The 16,506-nt window shown below is 39.5% G+C and overlaps 2 protein-coding genes across 2 annotated transcripts in view; both read left to right on the top strand.

Moving 5' to 3' along the window:
• Positions 1–5,586: 5,586 nt before the first annotated feature.
• On the top strand, positions 5,587–10,395 carry samd9l (sterile alpha motif domain containing 9 like). Its single transcript, XM_037688537.1, has 2 exons — positions 5,587–5,590; positions 5,753–10,395. The coding sequence occupies exons 1-2, from the start codon at positions 5,587–5,589 to the stop codon at positions 10,393–10,395; spliced, it is 4,647 nt and encodes a 1,548-aa protein (XP_037544465.1).
• A 2,252-nt stretch (positions 10,396–12,647) lies between these two features.
• The window catches only part of gaa (alpha glucosidase), a 9,424-nt gene continuing 5,565 nt past the window's right edge, over positions 12,648–16,506 (top strand). The window contains exons 1-4 of the mRNA XM_037688360.1: positions 12,648–13,160; positions 13,280–13,431; positions 13,532–13,697; positions 13,765–13,861. Of these exons, the coding sequence (XP_037544288.1) occupies positions 12,648–13,160; positions 13,280–13,431; positions 13,532–13,697; positions 13,765–13,861 (928 nt within the window). The remainder of the gene's footprint in view (positions 13,161–13,279; positions 13,432–13,531; positions 13,698–13,764; positions 13,862–16,506) is intronic.

Below are 16,506 nucleotides of genomic sequence, written 5' to 3'. Positions count from 1 at the left end.
CACTGTGCTGTCTGGGTACAGATCTTATGCTTACCGTGCTTGAATCCAGGTAATGCTGCTAAAATATTTCTGTTTTTGTAAATCGAAACTGTCGTGCCGACTCGGTAAGAGTGAACCGTTCCAAAGGCTGTTCAGGGTGAGATCTGGACACAAACATTAATTTAATCCTCATGTTTGCGTTGTCAACGATGCGTTCAGAAGCAGGGCCACAAACTGTTAATGTATGAAAAACGTTTTAATGCTTATCAAAGTGAAGTTGATTACTTGCACATTAAATTCTATTTTGTTTTCTACTCATTATTTGCTTGTTGGTTGGTCTTCCTGCATCCCTTGATGATAAGACAGTATCAACAACCAGAGCATAAGAAAAACCGATTTAGTGTCTTCCTATTTCTTTCTCACAGACCAGCTTGGATTGCTGTGATTTTGTCAGTGAGTTGGTGATTACCTCTGTTATTAATGGGTTATCAGTAGTTTGGCCCTAGGAATGCACACCACCTGCCACCTTTCATAACAGTTTTTAGCACATCATCCAGAAATGGAGTTGTAGCCATTTTGGTCAAACCTTGAGGTTATCGTAATGCACAATTTAATGACATCACACTCATAAAATCCACTGAATTACGGACATTTTTGGGTTGTCTAAGTTCAGTTGAATTGGGTTGACTCCAAAAATATTTAATTGAAGATGTTTACTGCAAGCTTTGTTCATTAAAACACACAGACACAGGGAAAAATATTTTTCACTTTTCATAATACCTCAACAATAACCCCTAATTCTGCATGAACCACTATGGCTATGGCTACCTTTAGCCGCTTTATGAAAGATGCTACAGGTGAGTTTTGACCTCATGCTGTATTTTTACATTTATTTCTCCAATAGCTTCAGGTTGCTGCTGGATCTGTCCACCATAGTGGTCTCTTAGTCAAGTAATTTGGGTTTTGTTAACTTGGTGAAAACCCTATTTAAAATACAATTATAATCTTTGGTCAGCTGCTTCACTGAGTTTGAGTTTACTTGAGAGCTATTCTATTAATGTGGGATATTTCATCTTCTTAATATAGAGCATTGTTGCTACTGTTTTAATTTTAGCTATTACAGGTGGGGGTTTAAACGATAGTGTGTTACTTATTTCATAAACTTCTGAGAGTTATCATGTAATGTGCCTTTAATCTGGTTGACCCGCCCTGTTGGTGTTGGCATTTCCTAAAAAACGAAACCGGCAGAAACGAGCAGCCGCAGTGAACGCAGCTGACCGTGAAGGCAGCACGGGACGGAGAAACCGGAATAAAATGGCGGGTTTCTCCCGCTTTTACTTCAAGGTAAGAAAAGTAAACGTCAGTCTATTTCCAAAATAAACGTGTTTACCTCTTATCGCACCTCTACATACTTCAGAACTGTCGTGGTTACTTACAGCACGGCTCCACAAACCCACAAGATGTAATGGAGATGTGTTTTCTGCTTTGCTCGTTTAAACGTAGAGATCACCTTAGACTTCCTTGTTTCCAGTTTCATGAACCTGTGCATGTTTTTTATTTTTTTTTTATTGTTATTTCACTGATGTGTTGAGAATCTTAGACTAAATGCAATATTTTTACATGAGCAATCTTGAAAGCCTGCAGAGAACAGTAATTTGGACCCAGAAGACCGGGGTCACAAAAAGTTGTAGAACCCCTCCTGATTTTAGCCCAGAAAAAGACACAAACCAGTTAAACCAGTCATATTAAATTAATACAGAGGTGAAATGACCACCACCACTCAAGTTCAAGAATCTTTATTATCCACAAAGAGCAATTTGTTTCACAAAGTAGGCACACAAAACATACTAGACAAGACAATGAGACATGAACCATTAGACAGAACTGCAACAAATATACAAGATTACAGTATTAAAACATACCTAATATCATTTTTAAACAAAGTGAAAGCTGTTATAACCACGGTTAATGCCTAAACTATTGAAGTGACCACGCTCTCTTACACGATGCCATTTTCAAGTGAAATTGCTCTGTTTTGATCATCCAATTCAATTCTAAAATACTTTAAATACTTTAAATAATTTGTGTACAGGACAACGCTCCAAACACCAAAGCTTTTTGGGGTTCAGGTCTTAGAGTGGAGGTTTTTGAAAATACCTCTCATCTGTGTGAAATGGCGCATGCGCACTACAAAACGGCTGCAGTTGCTGATGAACAACAGTAGCGATGGCGGAGAGTGCTGTTTGTGCTGCTCACCCTTTTCATCTATGTGGGAGCAACTCATCCTCAGCTCAAATGAAAGTTTGTGTGTTCACCATTTTGGTTGTAACTGTTTTTAAGACGCATGCTTGTATTGTTGAAATACAACAATTACAGCACCACCTAGTGACCCGGCTCTGAAACTGTAGTGGAATCAAGCACAGAATGTCCATTTTAACTTTTTTTTTTCTCACAATCAACATAAAAATACTAATACTTAGAGAAATCGTTCTTGCATAAGGCTAAGCTTCTGTTTACACATGTAGGATCTCTGGAAATGTTAGTGTTTTTCCCAGTGTTCCATCCATCCATTCATTATCTTTACCCGCTTACTTTTTGGGTCACAGGGGTCACTGTGCAACCTGGATAAGTCTTAGGTCCAACACGGGGCCACGTAGAGACAAACGAGACAAACAACCATTCACTCTCTCATTCACACCTAGGGACAATTTAGAGTTACCAATCAGCCTAACATACATGTTTTTGATCTGTGGGAGAAACTCCATGCATGCACGGAGAAAACATGCAAAGCCACCCAGAGAGACCCCGGACCAGGATTTGATCCAGCGACCTTCTCACTGAGAGGCGGCAGCTCTACCAACTGAGCCACCATGCCACCTTTTTCATTGTTGATTGTGGGAGGGAACCCCACCCCAACATGAAACACTAAATGTTGAACACGTGAATGTAAAATGCTACGGAATGGCGTCATGCAAAAACAATCAAAAGCCCAACAAGACAGTGTTTTACAAAAGGCTGAAATAGTTGTTGAAAGTCTTAACACCAAACATTTTTTCATATTACATTTCTAGCAAAATATGATCGATTTATCAGTTATGTTCTGTGGCAAATGTTGAAAAGTTACACTTTTAAAAATGTCATGAACTAGGCACAACATTAAACATTTGTAATCAACACATAACAATCATTACAAAACATAAAATGACCAAAACTTAACCCCATCATGGAGACACAAAAATGACTTCAAAAAGACTAAATATTACAAATTCCTCTTATAATTGTTTGAATGGTTACACTTTGAGCGTCCTAATTTTATTGAAACCGACTCGGTGTCCACCTATTAAGGGAATATTTCATATATTTTTCAAGTGTGGTTCTGTGAAGGGCAGCACGGTGGCGCAACTGGTAGAGCTGCTGCCTCTCAGCGAGCAGGTCCCCGGTTCAAATCCCTTGTCTTGTTTGCCTCCATGTGGCCCTGGACCTGTCCAGGGTGTACCCCGCCCCTCACACAATGATTGCTAAACATGGGCACCGGTGACCCCCGTGACCCAAAATAGAAGAAGCGGGTAAAAAGATAATGGATGGATGGTTCTGTGAAAAATAAATAAGCAATATCTTACCTGTTGTAGACGGCTCTTTGAAAAAAAAAAAACGTAGTTTGTGGGAACAATTTACTTTTGACACAATGAAGAACAAAGTAAAATCTTAACACTGTCTTTAAAAAAAATATGGTTATGCAAATGCTAATAATTAATCTTTACACCACTATAAGTTTTGAATTACTCAAAACATACGTTATTTTAGCGAGTCCCGCTGCTTTTATTTGTGCTTAAAAATAGCCAAACATTTTTTTGTGTAAATAATGGTGTAATGCAAAACGGACAAAGTAAAGGTTTTTGAAATAGTGTTTTGCAAGAGGCACTCTAAAAGCGTCAGGACTTCAGTTGTTTTCAGGCAGCAGTTCACATTGTTCCCTCTCAGATTAGTCGTTAATTGTGTGAATGCTGAGTCAGCATTAACACTATTGTTTTCCTGTTAATGATGTAGTTTATTTCATCCGTTATTTGGACTGTAACTTCTTTAGCATACTGCCAGTTATTTTAACCGTTTAGCTTGTTTGGAACATCACAGCTATGATATCCTGATGCATGCTCAATAATCCAGGTAGAAAAATGTAAAAAAGTTAAGTCAGGTCCTCTGGACGAGTTAAAAAAAAACAGTGTAGAAATCTTTCATCTGAAAGACTTCTTCAGTTTGAGGAGCTGTACTAAGCTCAGTCTTATAAATACAGTAGTCCCTTCTCATAGTGGACAAACCAGTGGGACTAGGACTTAACTTTTTTAGATCACAGCTATGACCTTTTTTTTTTTTGTAACATTTGTGTTTGGTCTTCTTGTGGTTCTTGTTTTTTTTCTCTGTGAGTCTGTTTCACTGGTCTCCAGCTTCTCTCGTGTTTCTCCCCTCATGTTGCCAGCTCCTCTCAGCTTCACCTGTTCCCAATCACAGTCGCCCCAGGTGTTCATCGTTGTGTCTCGTCAGTGTCTCTTTAGGTTCAGCGTCCTTGTGTTTCCTCCCTGTTTGTGGATTGTGCTCCCTCAGCCATCATGCTCTGTCCCACTGTGCTCCTTTAGTGTGTAACTTTTGCTGCCATGACAGTCTTTGTTCTTGTATTTAAAGTATTTAATCAATATTTTCTTTATTTTTACCCTCAAGTTCCTCGTGTCTGTCTGCACCTGGTTCAATTCTCAAACCAGAGCTTGACAAAAACAAATTCACTCTTCAAACCCTTGTAAAACTTGGAGCTTTTTGTAACCTATTATAGCATGTTTGCTTCACTTTTAGCTTTTATGTTATACAGCCCTCAGCATTCATTCTGGGTCTTTAATCAGAGGCATGTATATGTAAAAAATAAAATAAAATAAAACAATAATAATAAAAATCTCCAAACAGAATATTCAAAGCGATATCCTCAACAGGTAAGGTGTTAATGTGTTCATAACCTCACCATGTCTGAGTTATCACTTTAATGACACATAACTCACTGGAGATGATTAACCAAAAACAGAACTAAAAGCTTTTTTCCTTCTTTAGATAACCAAACATGGAGCTTCCAGTCATACCAGGCACCAAACAAGTTAATGTTTGTTGCATGAATTGTGACCAAATATGTTTTTTTTTTTAACTTATACTGTTTATTGTTGTTATTTTAACAAATATCTGATGATCAATTTATTAATCTATGGAAGAACCTAATTGGTCAGTAGCTCCTTTAATACATTTAATCCAACAAGTTACAATAAATAACTAACCAAATACACTGTACTTGTATGTACCAATCTTTTTTTTTCTCACAGACAGATTTAAAATATACTTGTTTCTTTATATTAATATTAGGAATACGTAAATTAAATTATGGCTTAACAATGTATTGGTGTATCTTATATTTATGGCTTCTTACCCATGATTTTGTATTTAGACTATTTTTGTCATACTACACAAAAGTGAAAAATAATATTTATCTAAATATAGTTGTACTTCTTTATTTTACAGATAGAAAGGTCTAAGTAAATGCTGCTGCAGAAGAAATGAAAAAAGAATAAATAAATTATGGGTAAGTTTAATGTATACACTTAATTTACTGTAGAAAAATAATGACATGTTGACCAGAATTTTTTGTGTTGCCATACAACATTTATAGAGCAGTCAACAACTCTTGTTTTTCTTATTTATCTAATAATCAAATTTTTCATCTTTTTCTCCTTTCTGTATTTAGCTGATAAACCTGAGCAGTCGCCTCAGAACTGGAGTGAGTCTGAAGTAAGTGCCTGGCTTAAATCCATTGGAGTAAAGGAGCAATACATAAAAAAGCTCCATGAAGAGGAAGTGGATGGACAAACCCTTCTTGCACTCAATGAGGACTTTTTAAAAACTGAGATTTGCATGAAGTCAGGGCCTGCCCATTTGATTATACAAAAAAGAGATGCTCTTCTTAACGCTCTACAAAAATGTCAGGGGAACAAAAAGCCCCCTGGTGGTGCCAAAAACTCTAAGTCTGAGCCAAATAACAAGCAGAGATCAGCTCAAGGTTCCTCTACAGCAGGCGACAGTCCTCAACTTCCTGTGAGAGACCAACATGTGTCTGAGGAGAAACTAACTCCTCCAGAACAAAGCACGTCGTCTTCAAAGGACGACTGCAAACCACGACCATTTGATGAAGAAGGAATTGATTTCATTTATGTCAAACACAGAGTGCTCCAGCCTGAATCAGGTGCCTTCAATCTGATGTCTCCTTGTCACGAATACAAGTCTTTTGCTTTAGCTGCTACACTGGACCGAACAAGACTCCAAGCAAAGTTTGCTAAGGAGGTTCTGAAATTTGCATCAGGCTGTATGAATATCAGATCAAATGGCACTATACACTTTGGTGTGATGGACAGCAAGGAGGATGCAGGATATGTGCACGGTGAGATAATTGGAATTCCTGTAAAAGAAAAGGACATGTATGTAGATGCTTTGGACCACATTGAAAGAAGCTTCTCCAATGACAAAGAACATGTACGCCAGTGTGTGCGACCTCCAACTTTCATTGAAGTTATGGAACAAAGTAACAAGGAGCAAAGTACAGAAAAGAGGTATGTGGTGGAGGTGGATATTGTGCCTTCACTAAGCATCGTCAGGAGTAAGGTGTATGTTGTCAAGTTGCCAAATTTCAAAGAGTTATCTAACAAAGTGGAATTTGAAAAAGAATTGATTCTACGAAGAGTAGGCTCTAAAACGGAGCCTGTAAGTGACAAAGACATAGGTGATTTTTACCAACGGGTCAAAGATCGTGATGCTCAAAGAGAGGAAGCAGAGAAAAATCTGTTCCTCTGTGCTCCAGAGATGTGCCAAGACCTTGGACGAAAGCTCTCAATGCTACTGACCAGTGGGAAGAAGTTCATTGAAAAAGAAAAATGGTTCATACTGGTCACAAACAAATTCAAACCGAATGACCTCTGTAACATTGACTGGCTACTCAACATGAATGTGTTCTGTGTGTTTGATTTTGACCCAGACTCAAAGATTTCAGGTCTTTGCAGTGTGTACCTCCAGCACCATGCTGCAAATGTGCATTTTCTGCAAAGCTACAGGATACCTGCTGGCATGAGCGTCAAAGATTTCACGAGCCATTTACATCTGTTTGGGCAGACTAGTTGGATCTTTTGCAATGGATGCACTGATTTCAAAGGAAATGAAACTCAGGTTGATGAAATGACCTGGATTAAGTCAAAAATGACTTTCCTACGAGAGTCTGTGTCTCTGATTTGCAAACAGATTTTACCGAAAGGGACATTTCAGGTCATTTTTCTCCTTACGTCACCTGTGGAAAAACCACTCCTGCACACCTTTTATGAGTTTTTCACAGACATGGAGGGTCATGAGGACATCATCTGCATCTGTGAATCTGAGAAAAACTACCAGAAATGGCAAAGCTTTGCAGAGGGTTCATGTGGAAAGGAAGTGGTTAACAATTCAAGTGTTGTTGGAATGAAATTGAGTCACATCAATGCCACCCTGCAGTATGTACAACCTGTCAAAGCACGTGTCCAAAAACATCTCCCAGTTTTTGTGAAAGGGACGTGTCTGCTTGAAACACATATAGAAGAACAAATGTATTCCCTGGAAATTCTGACAGTCAATCACTGTGATGCAACAAACAAAGACTTCATCAACGAAGAAAAGACAAACATTGAAGAACAGTTCTACCGAGGTGGGAGAGTGACCTGGTTGAACTTCTGGCTTGCTGAGCATGAGTATGTTGGAGAGCTTATTAAAAGAGAGGCCTATCATGAAACGTCCAAGCTTCTCAGTGATGCATTGAAAAATAATGTGGATCAGACTCCGGTGAACTCTATAAACATCTATCATCACCCTGGAAGTGGAGGAAGCACAGTGGCAAGACAAGTGCTGTGGAACAACAGGAAACATCTAAGATGTGCAGTGGTAAAACCTTCATACTCGGTTTCTGTTGTTGCACAGCATACAGTGGAGCTAAGAGAATATGAAGAAAAAGATCCTCAGAAGTGCCTTCCAGTGCTGCTCTTCATTGAAGACATGGACAAAGAGTATTTACATGATCTCAGGAATGAACTAGAGGAAGCCGTAAACATCAAACGAATCCAGTATGGAACTCTTTGTTTCATTTTGTTGAGCTGTAGACGTTCCCACGATCCAGAGAAAAAATGTAAGGAGTCTCCACTGCAGAATGTGTCGGTCACTCACAAACTATCTGCTCAAGAGAAGAGAAAGTTTGCCGGAAAACGCCAAGATCTTCAGGAACGATATACACCTGAGTTCATACTGACCTTTGTTTTGATGAGTGAAGGATTCTCTGAAGATTACATCCAAGGCTTTGTGAAACACTTGCTTCAAGGCATTGAACGTCATTCAGTTGCCACTCGCCTCATTCTCTATGTCGCATTGCTAAACACGTATGTTCAAAACTCTTTCATCTCTCAGTCCCATTGTGAAGCCTTGCTTGCCTTAACCATTCACTTGGAAAGGTTCCGCCAGCACAATTTTGAAACGTCACTCAGTGATCAGGCTAAACTTGTCCTTTTGCACCTCAGAGATGAGAAGACACACATTGAATCAATCAGAATCATACATCCACTTGTTGCAAAAGAAATACTTCAACAACTTCTGGAGAACAACGAGACCCAAAGCAGACTGGCAATGAGTTTGCTCTGTGAAGAGGTTCTCTTTGAGCACCGATTTGGAAGGGATGAGTATTTGTCATTTTTAAGGCACCTTTTCTTAAGGCGATCCAGAATAAGTAAGGGAGATGAGTATGACAGTTTCTTCTCTCCTCTCATTGAGTACATGTGTGAAATCGAGAAAAGCCCTAACAAAGCAATTGAATTACTCGAGGAAGCTTTCCAGCGTTTCCATCAAGATCCTTTCTTTGCACAACAACTTGCTCGTCTTCATTACACTTACGAAAAGTTTGAAGAAGCAAAACACTGGGCTGAGACAGCTGCTAAACAGTTGCCCAATAACTCATATATACTTGACACAAAAGGACAAGTTTACAGAAAATGGTTCCAAGCGAAATTTAAAACAATAGAGAATGGCAACTTGTCAAAGACGGCCCAAAGTACAGCCGATGCTGTGGAGACTGCCCTGAAAGCCATAGAGTGTTTTCAGGAATGTGAGAGGGCAACTGAGGCTGACATGGAAGACGTTAACAGTTCGGGGTTTTTCAATGAAGTCGAGGTTGGATGCAATCTTCTCAAACTGATCTCCTCGCTCCAAGTCTTTTCAAACAGAACCAATGGCCACTCCGAATGTATGAAGTACCTGTTAACAGGTTACATTCCAGAAGAACTTGAAAGTGCCTGGGAACCATTTCATTCCCGTTTAAAAAAACTTCACAAGACGATGCAAGATGCCTTGGAATGGATCTCTGAGGACCTCAGTTACTTTCAAACAGATGTTGGAATTGAAGAAGAGACCCCTGAAAGTCCTGAAGAAAAGATAAGCCATCCTCTCACATGGTTGGCAAAAAAATCTTCTGAGTATGGGAAGTACTTCAGTGAAGCAGATTCTGTTGTACTTCTGCAACAAGACCAGTCAATCCCAGCCAAGCTCACACCTTTCCAAAAACGCATGATTATCTATCATCTTGGAGGAGGGAACATCATATCCATTCTATCCAAATTAGCTGATCAAAGAGATGGAGTAAGACGTCTGGAGAGAATCCTTACTCTCTATCCCAGCAACCCTTTACAGGCCAAATTTGGCCAAAGGGATATTGTCAATTACATAGCAGCACACATTTCGCTCCACTGCTTGTCCCCACAAGCTCAAAATGTAGCTTCTCTGAAAGATCTACAGATTCTTTGCCGTCAGATTCCATCTGATAAAAGGAAATGTTTACCAAGTGCTTTGTTTTTGCTTACCTTGCTATTCTGGCCAGAAGATCATGACACAGACCATGAGAAGGAAAGCAAATATGAAATAGTCCAATCATCAGTTGAGCACCTTGAGAAAGGTTACTTTACCAAGCTGAAAGACATTCCTCAACGGAGAAGAAGGATTTACACCCATTTTTTCCTGGGAAATGGAAATGGGTTGGATAAATTTGTCCACAAGAGACAGTTTGACAAAATCACAAAAGGATCCTCGGTCTCTGAGAAACGCTTGAAGTGGTTGAGTGGCGAGGCATGGAAAAGTCCAGAGATAGCCAAGATGTTGAAGCGTGTTTCTGGGTGGACTGAGGATAGAGTGGTGTACCTTGAAGGCCCACAGAAAAGGAAATTTAATATTCGGCCCATTTTTGTACCTTCAGTGCCCCACAGTAATGAAAACATCACCTTCTACTTGGGGTTCACCTTCAGAGGTCCGGTTGCCTGCAACATCCTTGTGAAAAAGTAGATTGTCTTTAGGCATGGATGGCTGTTTGTAAACTTAATGAAACTTGGTTTAATGCCCAAATTGATATGAATAATGTCTTAAAGCAGTCTAAGCTCTTATGTTGAGTATTTTTAACTAATGTTTGTAAAATACCATTAGAAATGTTGATGCACTGCATTTTAACCTTGAAGGTAATTCAGTAGGTTTGTTTAGCACTTTTTTTTTAATTTACAAGTGTATTTTAAAACCACATCTGAAATAAGGGAAAAATAAATACAAACCACAAATATTTCTTGTATTGTAACTTGGATCGTGTACAATATTCTCAATGTATTGTAAGTTGAAGAACAATGTTATACACAGCTGAATATAAATGTCTTTACACAAACTTTGGAAAAATCTAATTCTGCTTAATAGGGTTGCACCGATTGCAGTTTTCTGGCCGATCACGATTTCTAAAAAGTCTGACCTGCCGATTCTGATTTTGGCCGATACCGATTGTCAGGTGTTATAAGATCACAATGCACCTTCAATTTTCCAATATTATTTTGTTGAAAAACATAACCTTGAACAATATCCTAGAAACAATACAAACTTGTTTTAACTGGCCATGAGTGCTCTGAAATATAAATGAAGTTCAGACAATTGTTAAAACTAAAAAAATTGTCAAATCGGTTTCTCATGCAAGTATCGGCCTATTTCCCAAAATGAAGGAAATTGGGGCCAAATCGGTGCACCCCTATTGCTTAAGGGAAATCTTGCAACCCAGTAAAATAAAATTATTTTATTTTAAATTTAAAAATAATGAATCTGTAAGTGTTGGATGTTTACTTCATGTAAAAAGTCAAGTGAGTTGAATAAAACTTGTTCCACTGCAACTGCATGTCACTCCCGGAGTTACTTTATCAAATTTAACACTAAATATTCTGCAGTTGAACTACTGGAAACTTTTGTAAAGTTCATCTGTGACTTTTTAAATATTCACTTTGACACGTTGCAATATATGTACATTCCATATGGGAATTTAGATAAACAAAATAACAATTAGTCTTTCATTTTAAACATGAAGATTAGAAACAAAAATAAATACATGTACATGTGGTACTTGTAACTTGATTTTTATTCATTAAGATTTAAACGTCTTTTTTACACCGAAGATCTGCAAGAGTTCATTTTTAAGTGATAATGGTTTAGCAAAGGTATCTGCACTCCAGGGCAACATGTGGCCCTTTGGTACCTCTGCAGCGGCTCTTTCAGGCTTTGACCAAAACTCAAATAAAACAGAATTTTATTTAATTCTTACCAATAATAAAAATGGCTAGTTTAGTAGATTTCCTGTCATTTTCAAATACGTGAAGGAAAGTACAAATATAAGGTGTAAAACGTGGACTACATCATGCTAGTAGTTTGTTAGCCACGTTAAGTCAACTTCCAGTCTCAGAGCGTGATCTTTCTCTCAAAACTACCAGAATATTTTGGAACATCTGTAAGACAAGTTGCTGAGGAGGAATATGGTGAGTTGAGACGTACACGGTGAGACTTATTTTCGTTTTATAATATCACCCCCACTGGTCGAAAAAGCCACCTCCAACAAACTTAGCGGTCCATGGGCCACTACTTGATAGTACATGGTTGTAGCAGGTTTTGCAGCTCTGGACACATCGTAAAACAAAGTGGCAAAAATGGCTTTTTATCGCAATGGTGGCAGACCCATGGTTTAGTATATTTCTTAATTAAAAAGTTGTGAATAACTCAAAAACTTTAAATATTTTTAAAAAAAAATTGTCAGATCTGTCAGTTTTTTTTTTTTTGTGTGTGTGTGTTTTTTTTTTTTTTGACCATTAGGTTTATACATTTGCCATAATATAAACACAACATAATGGCAAACAAGTACATTTATTTTGTTGTATAATATGTGATATTAAAGTTTTTTTAAAACACGTTTTACAGGACAATATATGCATTCAGTTTTACACACACTTAAAATATTAAAAAATGTGAAAAATCTAACAATATTAGAACATAACATTTCAAAGAGCCGAACAAAAGTAAGCTGACTTAGGCGAAAGCATTGTTTTCATGTTTTGTCCCACTGGGCTTGCTGTAGTATTTTTAGCTTTCATGTTATCCGATGTTTGCTAAGATTTCAGCGAAGATTCCTTACTTCCAGTGTTGTAATAATGGTGTTTGTTTTATTTTATGTATTCATTTGAGGCCTTGATTTAATTTTTGTGATTAACAACCACGGCTAGCTTCAGCGCTTTATGAATAGCATGGCTCTTTGGTGTAGTTCAAGTGTCTCTGTGCTCCTCCTCGCCATGTCTTTGTTAGCTTGTTTGTACAGCAACCTTTTATATAGAGGCAGACTGGTCTGGTCAGTTAATGACGAGTATAGCGGGGTTTTAACGTACAAACGAGCTGCAATACTACAAAATGTTACAGAGGGCGACGGCGACTCAGAAAGCCTCCAAAGTTTTGTTATTTCCGGAAAACTTGAATGCACCACGGGTCCGTTGGGTCGATTTGACTGTTGCAGAGACAGGGTCCTGAGTCAGAGGGAGTGTGAAGACAGGGGGTGCTGCTACGCTCCTCTGCCTGAATATTCAGGACCACCCTGGTGTTTCTACCCCTCCCTGTACCCTGGCTACAAAATGGGTCCCCTTGCCCCCACCAAAAGGGGGCAGACTGCCACTCTGACCCGAACCAGTCCTTCATATCTTCCCAAAGACGTCTCCACTTTGAGCCTTGAGATCACAGAGGAGTCTGCAGGCTGCTTACGCATCACTGTGAGTACCAAACCTAGATATGTGTTTTTATTTCTTTTAAGTTGATGGAAGTGTCAGTTTGTAATTTAACGTGCTGCATTCTTTGGGATGTGTTTGAGTGACTCAAGTTTTCTCTTCAGTTAAAAGACCCATCTTCTCAGCGGTATGAAGTTCCCCTCCCAGATGACATTCATCAGACAAAAGCTGAACCTCAGGATGTTCTCTATGCTGCTGAATTTCAGCCTGATCCATTTGGTTTCACAGTGAGGCGTAAATCCACTGGAAGAGTCGTGTACGTGTTACTGTAATGATCCTTGACTTCTGTTTGTGCGTGCGTGATACATCGTGTGTAAACTGACAGGACGACTGGTGTTTGTTTGCACTGTGTCTAGTATGAACACCACAGTTGCCCCCCTGCTGTTTGCTGACCAGTACCTGCAGCTGTCCACATCACTGGCCTCCTCCTTTGTGTCCGGTCTTGGCGAGCATTACACCTCTCTCCTCCTGGACCTCAACTGGACCTCTCTGACTCTCTGGAACAGAGATATGGCGCCACATGTGGGTTGCACTGGTTTCACTGACCTAAATGGAGCCCGTTGATGCCAACGCTGTTATTTCTCCACAGGCTGATGCAAACCTTTACGGCTCCCATCCATTTTATATAGTGCAGGAAGGGGACGGCTCGGCACATGGAGTTTTTCTTCTCAACAGCAATGCAATTGGTACTACTCACCGTCTCACACTGTCATGTTCACTTTTTACAGATTTATGGGCGCACGCACTTTTTGCTAATCTCCGAAATGACAAATATTTCTCACTCATTTTGATGAATTGCAACACTGAAGCGTTTTTGCAAATAACTGCATTATTCAACAAGCTCACCCAGTTTATCCTCTGGATTTTCAACACACCTTACAACTTTGAAGGTTAAACATTTTTATGTATTTTTTAAATCCATTGAACATAGAGTACTTGATTATTCCAAATATTTGTTGTTCATTTATATACAGGTCCTTCTCAAAAAATTAGCATATTGTGATAAAGGTAATTATTTTCCATAATGCAATGATAAAAATGAAACTTTCATATATTTCAGATTCATTGCACACCAACTGAAATATTTCAGGTCTTTAATTGTTTTAATACTGATGATTATGGCATACAGCTCATGAAAACCCAAAATGCCTGTCCCAAAAAAATAGCATATTTCATCCCACCAATGAAAGACAAGTGTTTTTAATACAAAAAACGCCAACCTTCAAATAATCATGTTCAGTTATGCACTCAATACTTGGTCGGGAATCCTTTTGCATGAATGACTGCTTCAATGCGGCGTGGCATGGAGGCAATCAGCCTGTGGCACTGCTGAGGTGTTATGGAGGCCCAGGATGCTTCGGTAGCGGCCTTAAGCTCATCCAGAGTGTTGGGTCTTGCGTCTCTCAACTTTCTCTTCACAATATCCCACAGGTTCTCTATGGGGTTCAGGTCAGGAGAGTTGGCAGGCCAATTGAGCACAGTAATACCATGGTCAGTAAACCATTTACCAGTGGTTTTGGCACTGTGAGCAGGTGCCAGGTCGTGCTGAAAAATGAAATCTTCATCTCCATAAAGCTTTTCAGCAGATGGAAGCATGAAGTGCTCCAAAATCTCCTGATAGCTAGCTGCATTGACCCTGCCCTTGATAAAACACAGTGGACCAACACCTGCAGATGACATGACACCCCAGTGACTGTGGAAACTTGACACTGGACCTCAAGCAATGTGAATTCTGTGTCTCCTCTCTTCCTCCAGACTCTGGGACCTTGATTTCCAAAGGAAATGCAAAATTTACTGTAATCAGAGAACATAACTTTGGACCACTGAGCAGCAGTCCCAGGCGAGATGCTTCTGACGCAGTCTCTTGTTCAAGAGTGGCTTGACCTGGGGAATGCGGCACCTGTAGCCCATTTCCTGCACACGCCTGTGCACGGTGGCTCTGGATGTTTCTACTCCAGACTCAGTCCACTGCTTCCGCTGGTCCCCCAAGGTCTGGAATCGGCCCTTCTCCACAATCCTCCTCAGGGTCCGGTCACCTCTTCTCGTTGTGCAGCGTTTTCTGCCACACTTTTCCCTTCCCACAGACTTCCCACTGAGGTGCCTTGATACAGCACTCTGGGAACAGCCTATTCGTTCAGCAATTTCTTTCTGTGTCTTACCCTCTTGCTTCAGGGTGTCAATGATGGCCTTCTGGACAGCAGTCAGGTCGGCAGTCTTACCCATGATTGCGGTTTTGAGTAATGAACAAGGCTGGGAGTTTTTAAAAGCCTCAGGAATCTTTTGCAGGCGTTTAGAGTTACGTCGTTGATTCAGATGGTTAGGTTAATAGCTTGTTTAGAGAACCTTTTCATCCATCCATCCATCCATCCATTTTCTTTACCCGCTTATTTCATTTTTGGGTCACGGGGGTCGCCGGTGCCCATGTCCAGCAATCACTGTGCGAGGGGCGGGGTACACCCTGGATGGGTCGCAAGTCCATCACAGGGACACATAGAGACAAACGAGACAAACAACCATTCACTCTCTCACTCACACCTAGGGACAATTTAGAGTTACCAATCAGCCTAACATGCATGTTTTTGGTCTGTGGGAGGAAACCGGAGTACCCGGAGAAAACCCACGCATGCACGGAGAGAACATGCAAACTCCACCCAGAAAGGCCCCTGGACCGGGGTTTGAACCAGGGACCTGCTCGCTGAGAGGCAACAGCTCTACCAGTTGCGCCACCGTGCTGCCAGAACCTTTTCATGATGTGCTAATTTTTTGGGACAGGCATTTTGGGTTTTCATGAGCTGTATGCCATAATCATCAGTATTAAAACAATTAAAGACCTGAAATATTTCAGTTGGTGTGCAATGAATCTGAAAAATATGAAAGTTTCATTTTTGTCATTACATTATGGAAAATAATGACCTTTATCACAATATGCTAATTTTTTGAGAAGGACCTGTATATCAAAGTGCTCCCTATATATCAAAGTGTAAATATCAAAGTGCTCCCTATAAATTAAAGTGTATATATCAAAGTGCTCCCTTTATATTAAAGTGTATATATCAAAGTGCTCCCTATATATCAAAGTGTATATATCAAAGTGCTGCCTATATATCAAAGTGTATATATCAAAGTGCTCCCTATATGTCACTGTGTATATATCAAAGTGCTCCCTATATATCAAAGTGTATATATCAAAGTGCTCCCTTTATATCTAAGTGTATATATCAAAGTGCTCCCTATATATCAAAGTGTATATATCAAAGTGCTCCCTATATATCAAAGTGTATATATCAAAGTGCTCCCTATATATCAAAGTGTATATATCAATTTGCTCCCT

The sequence above is a fragment of the Nematolebias whitei genome, chromosome 15 (assembly GCF_014905685.2).
Source record: "Nematolebias whitei isolate Nwh7 chromosome 15, NemWhi1, whole genome shotgun sequence".
NCBI classification, from domain to species: Eukaryota; Metazoa; Chordata; class Actinopteri; order Cyprinodontiformes; family Rivulidae; genus Nematolebias; species Nematolebias whitei.
Note: the sequence above shows the minus strand (reverse complement) of the source record. Positions and strands in the feature narration are given on the sequence as shown.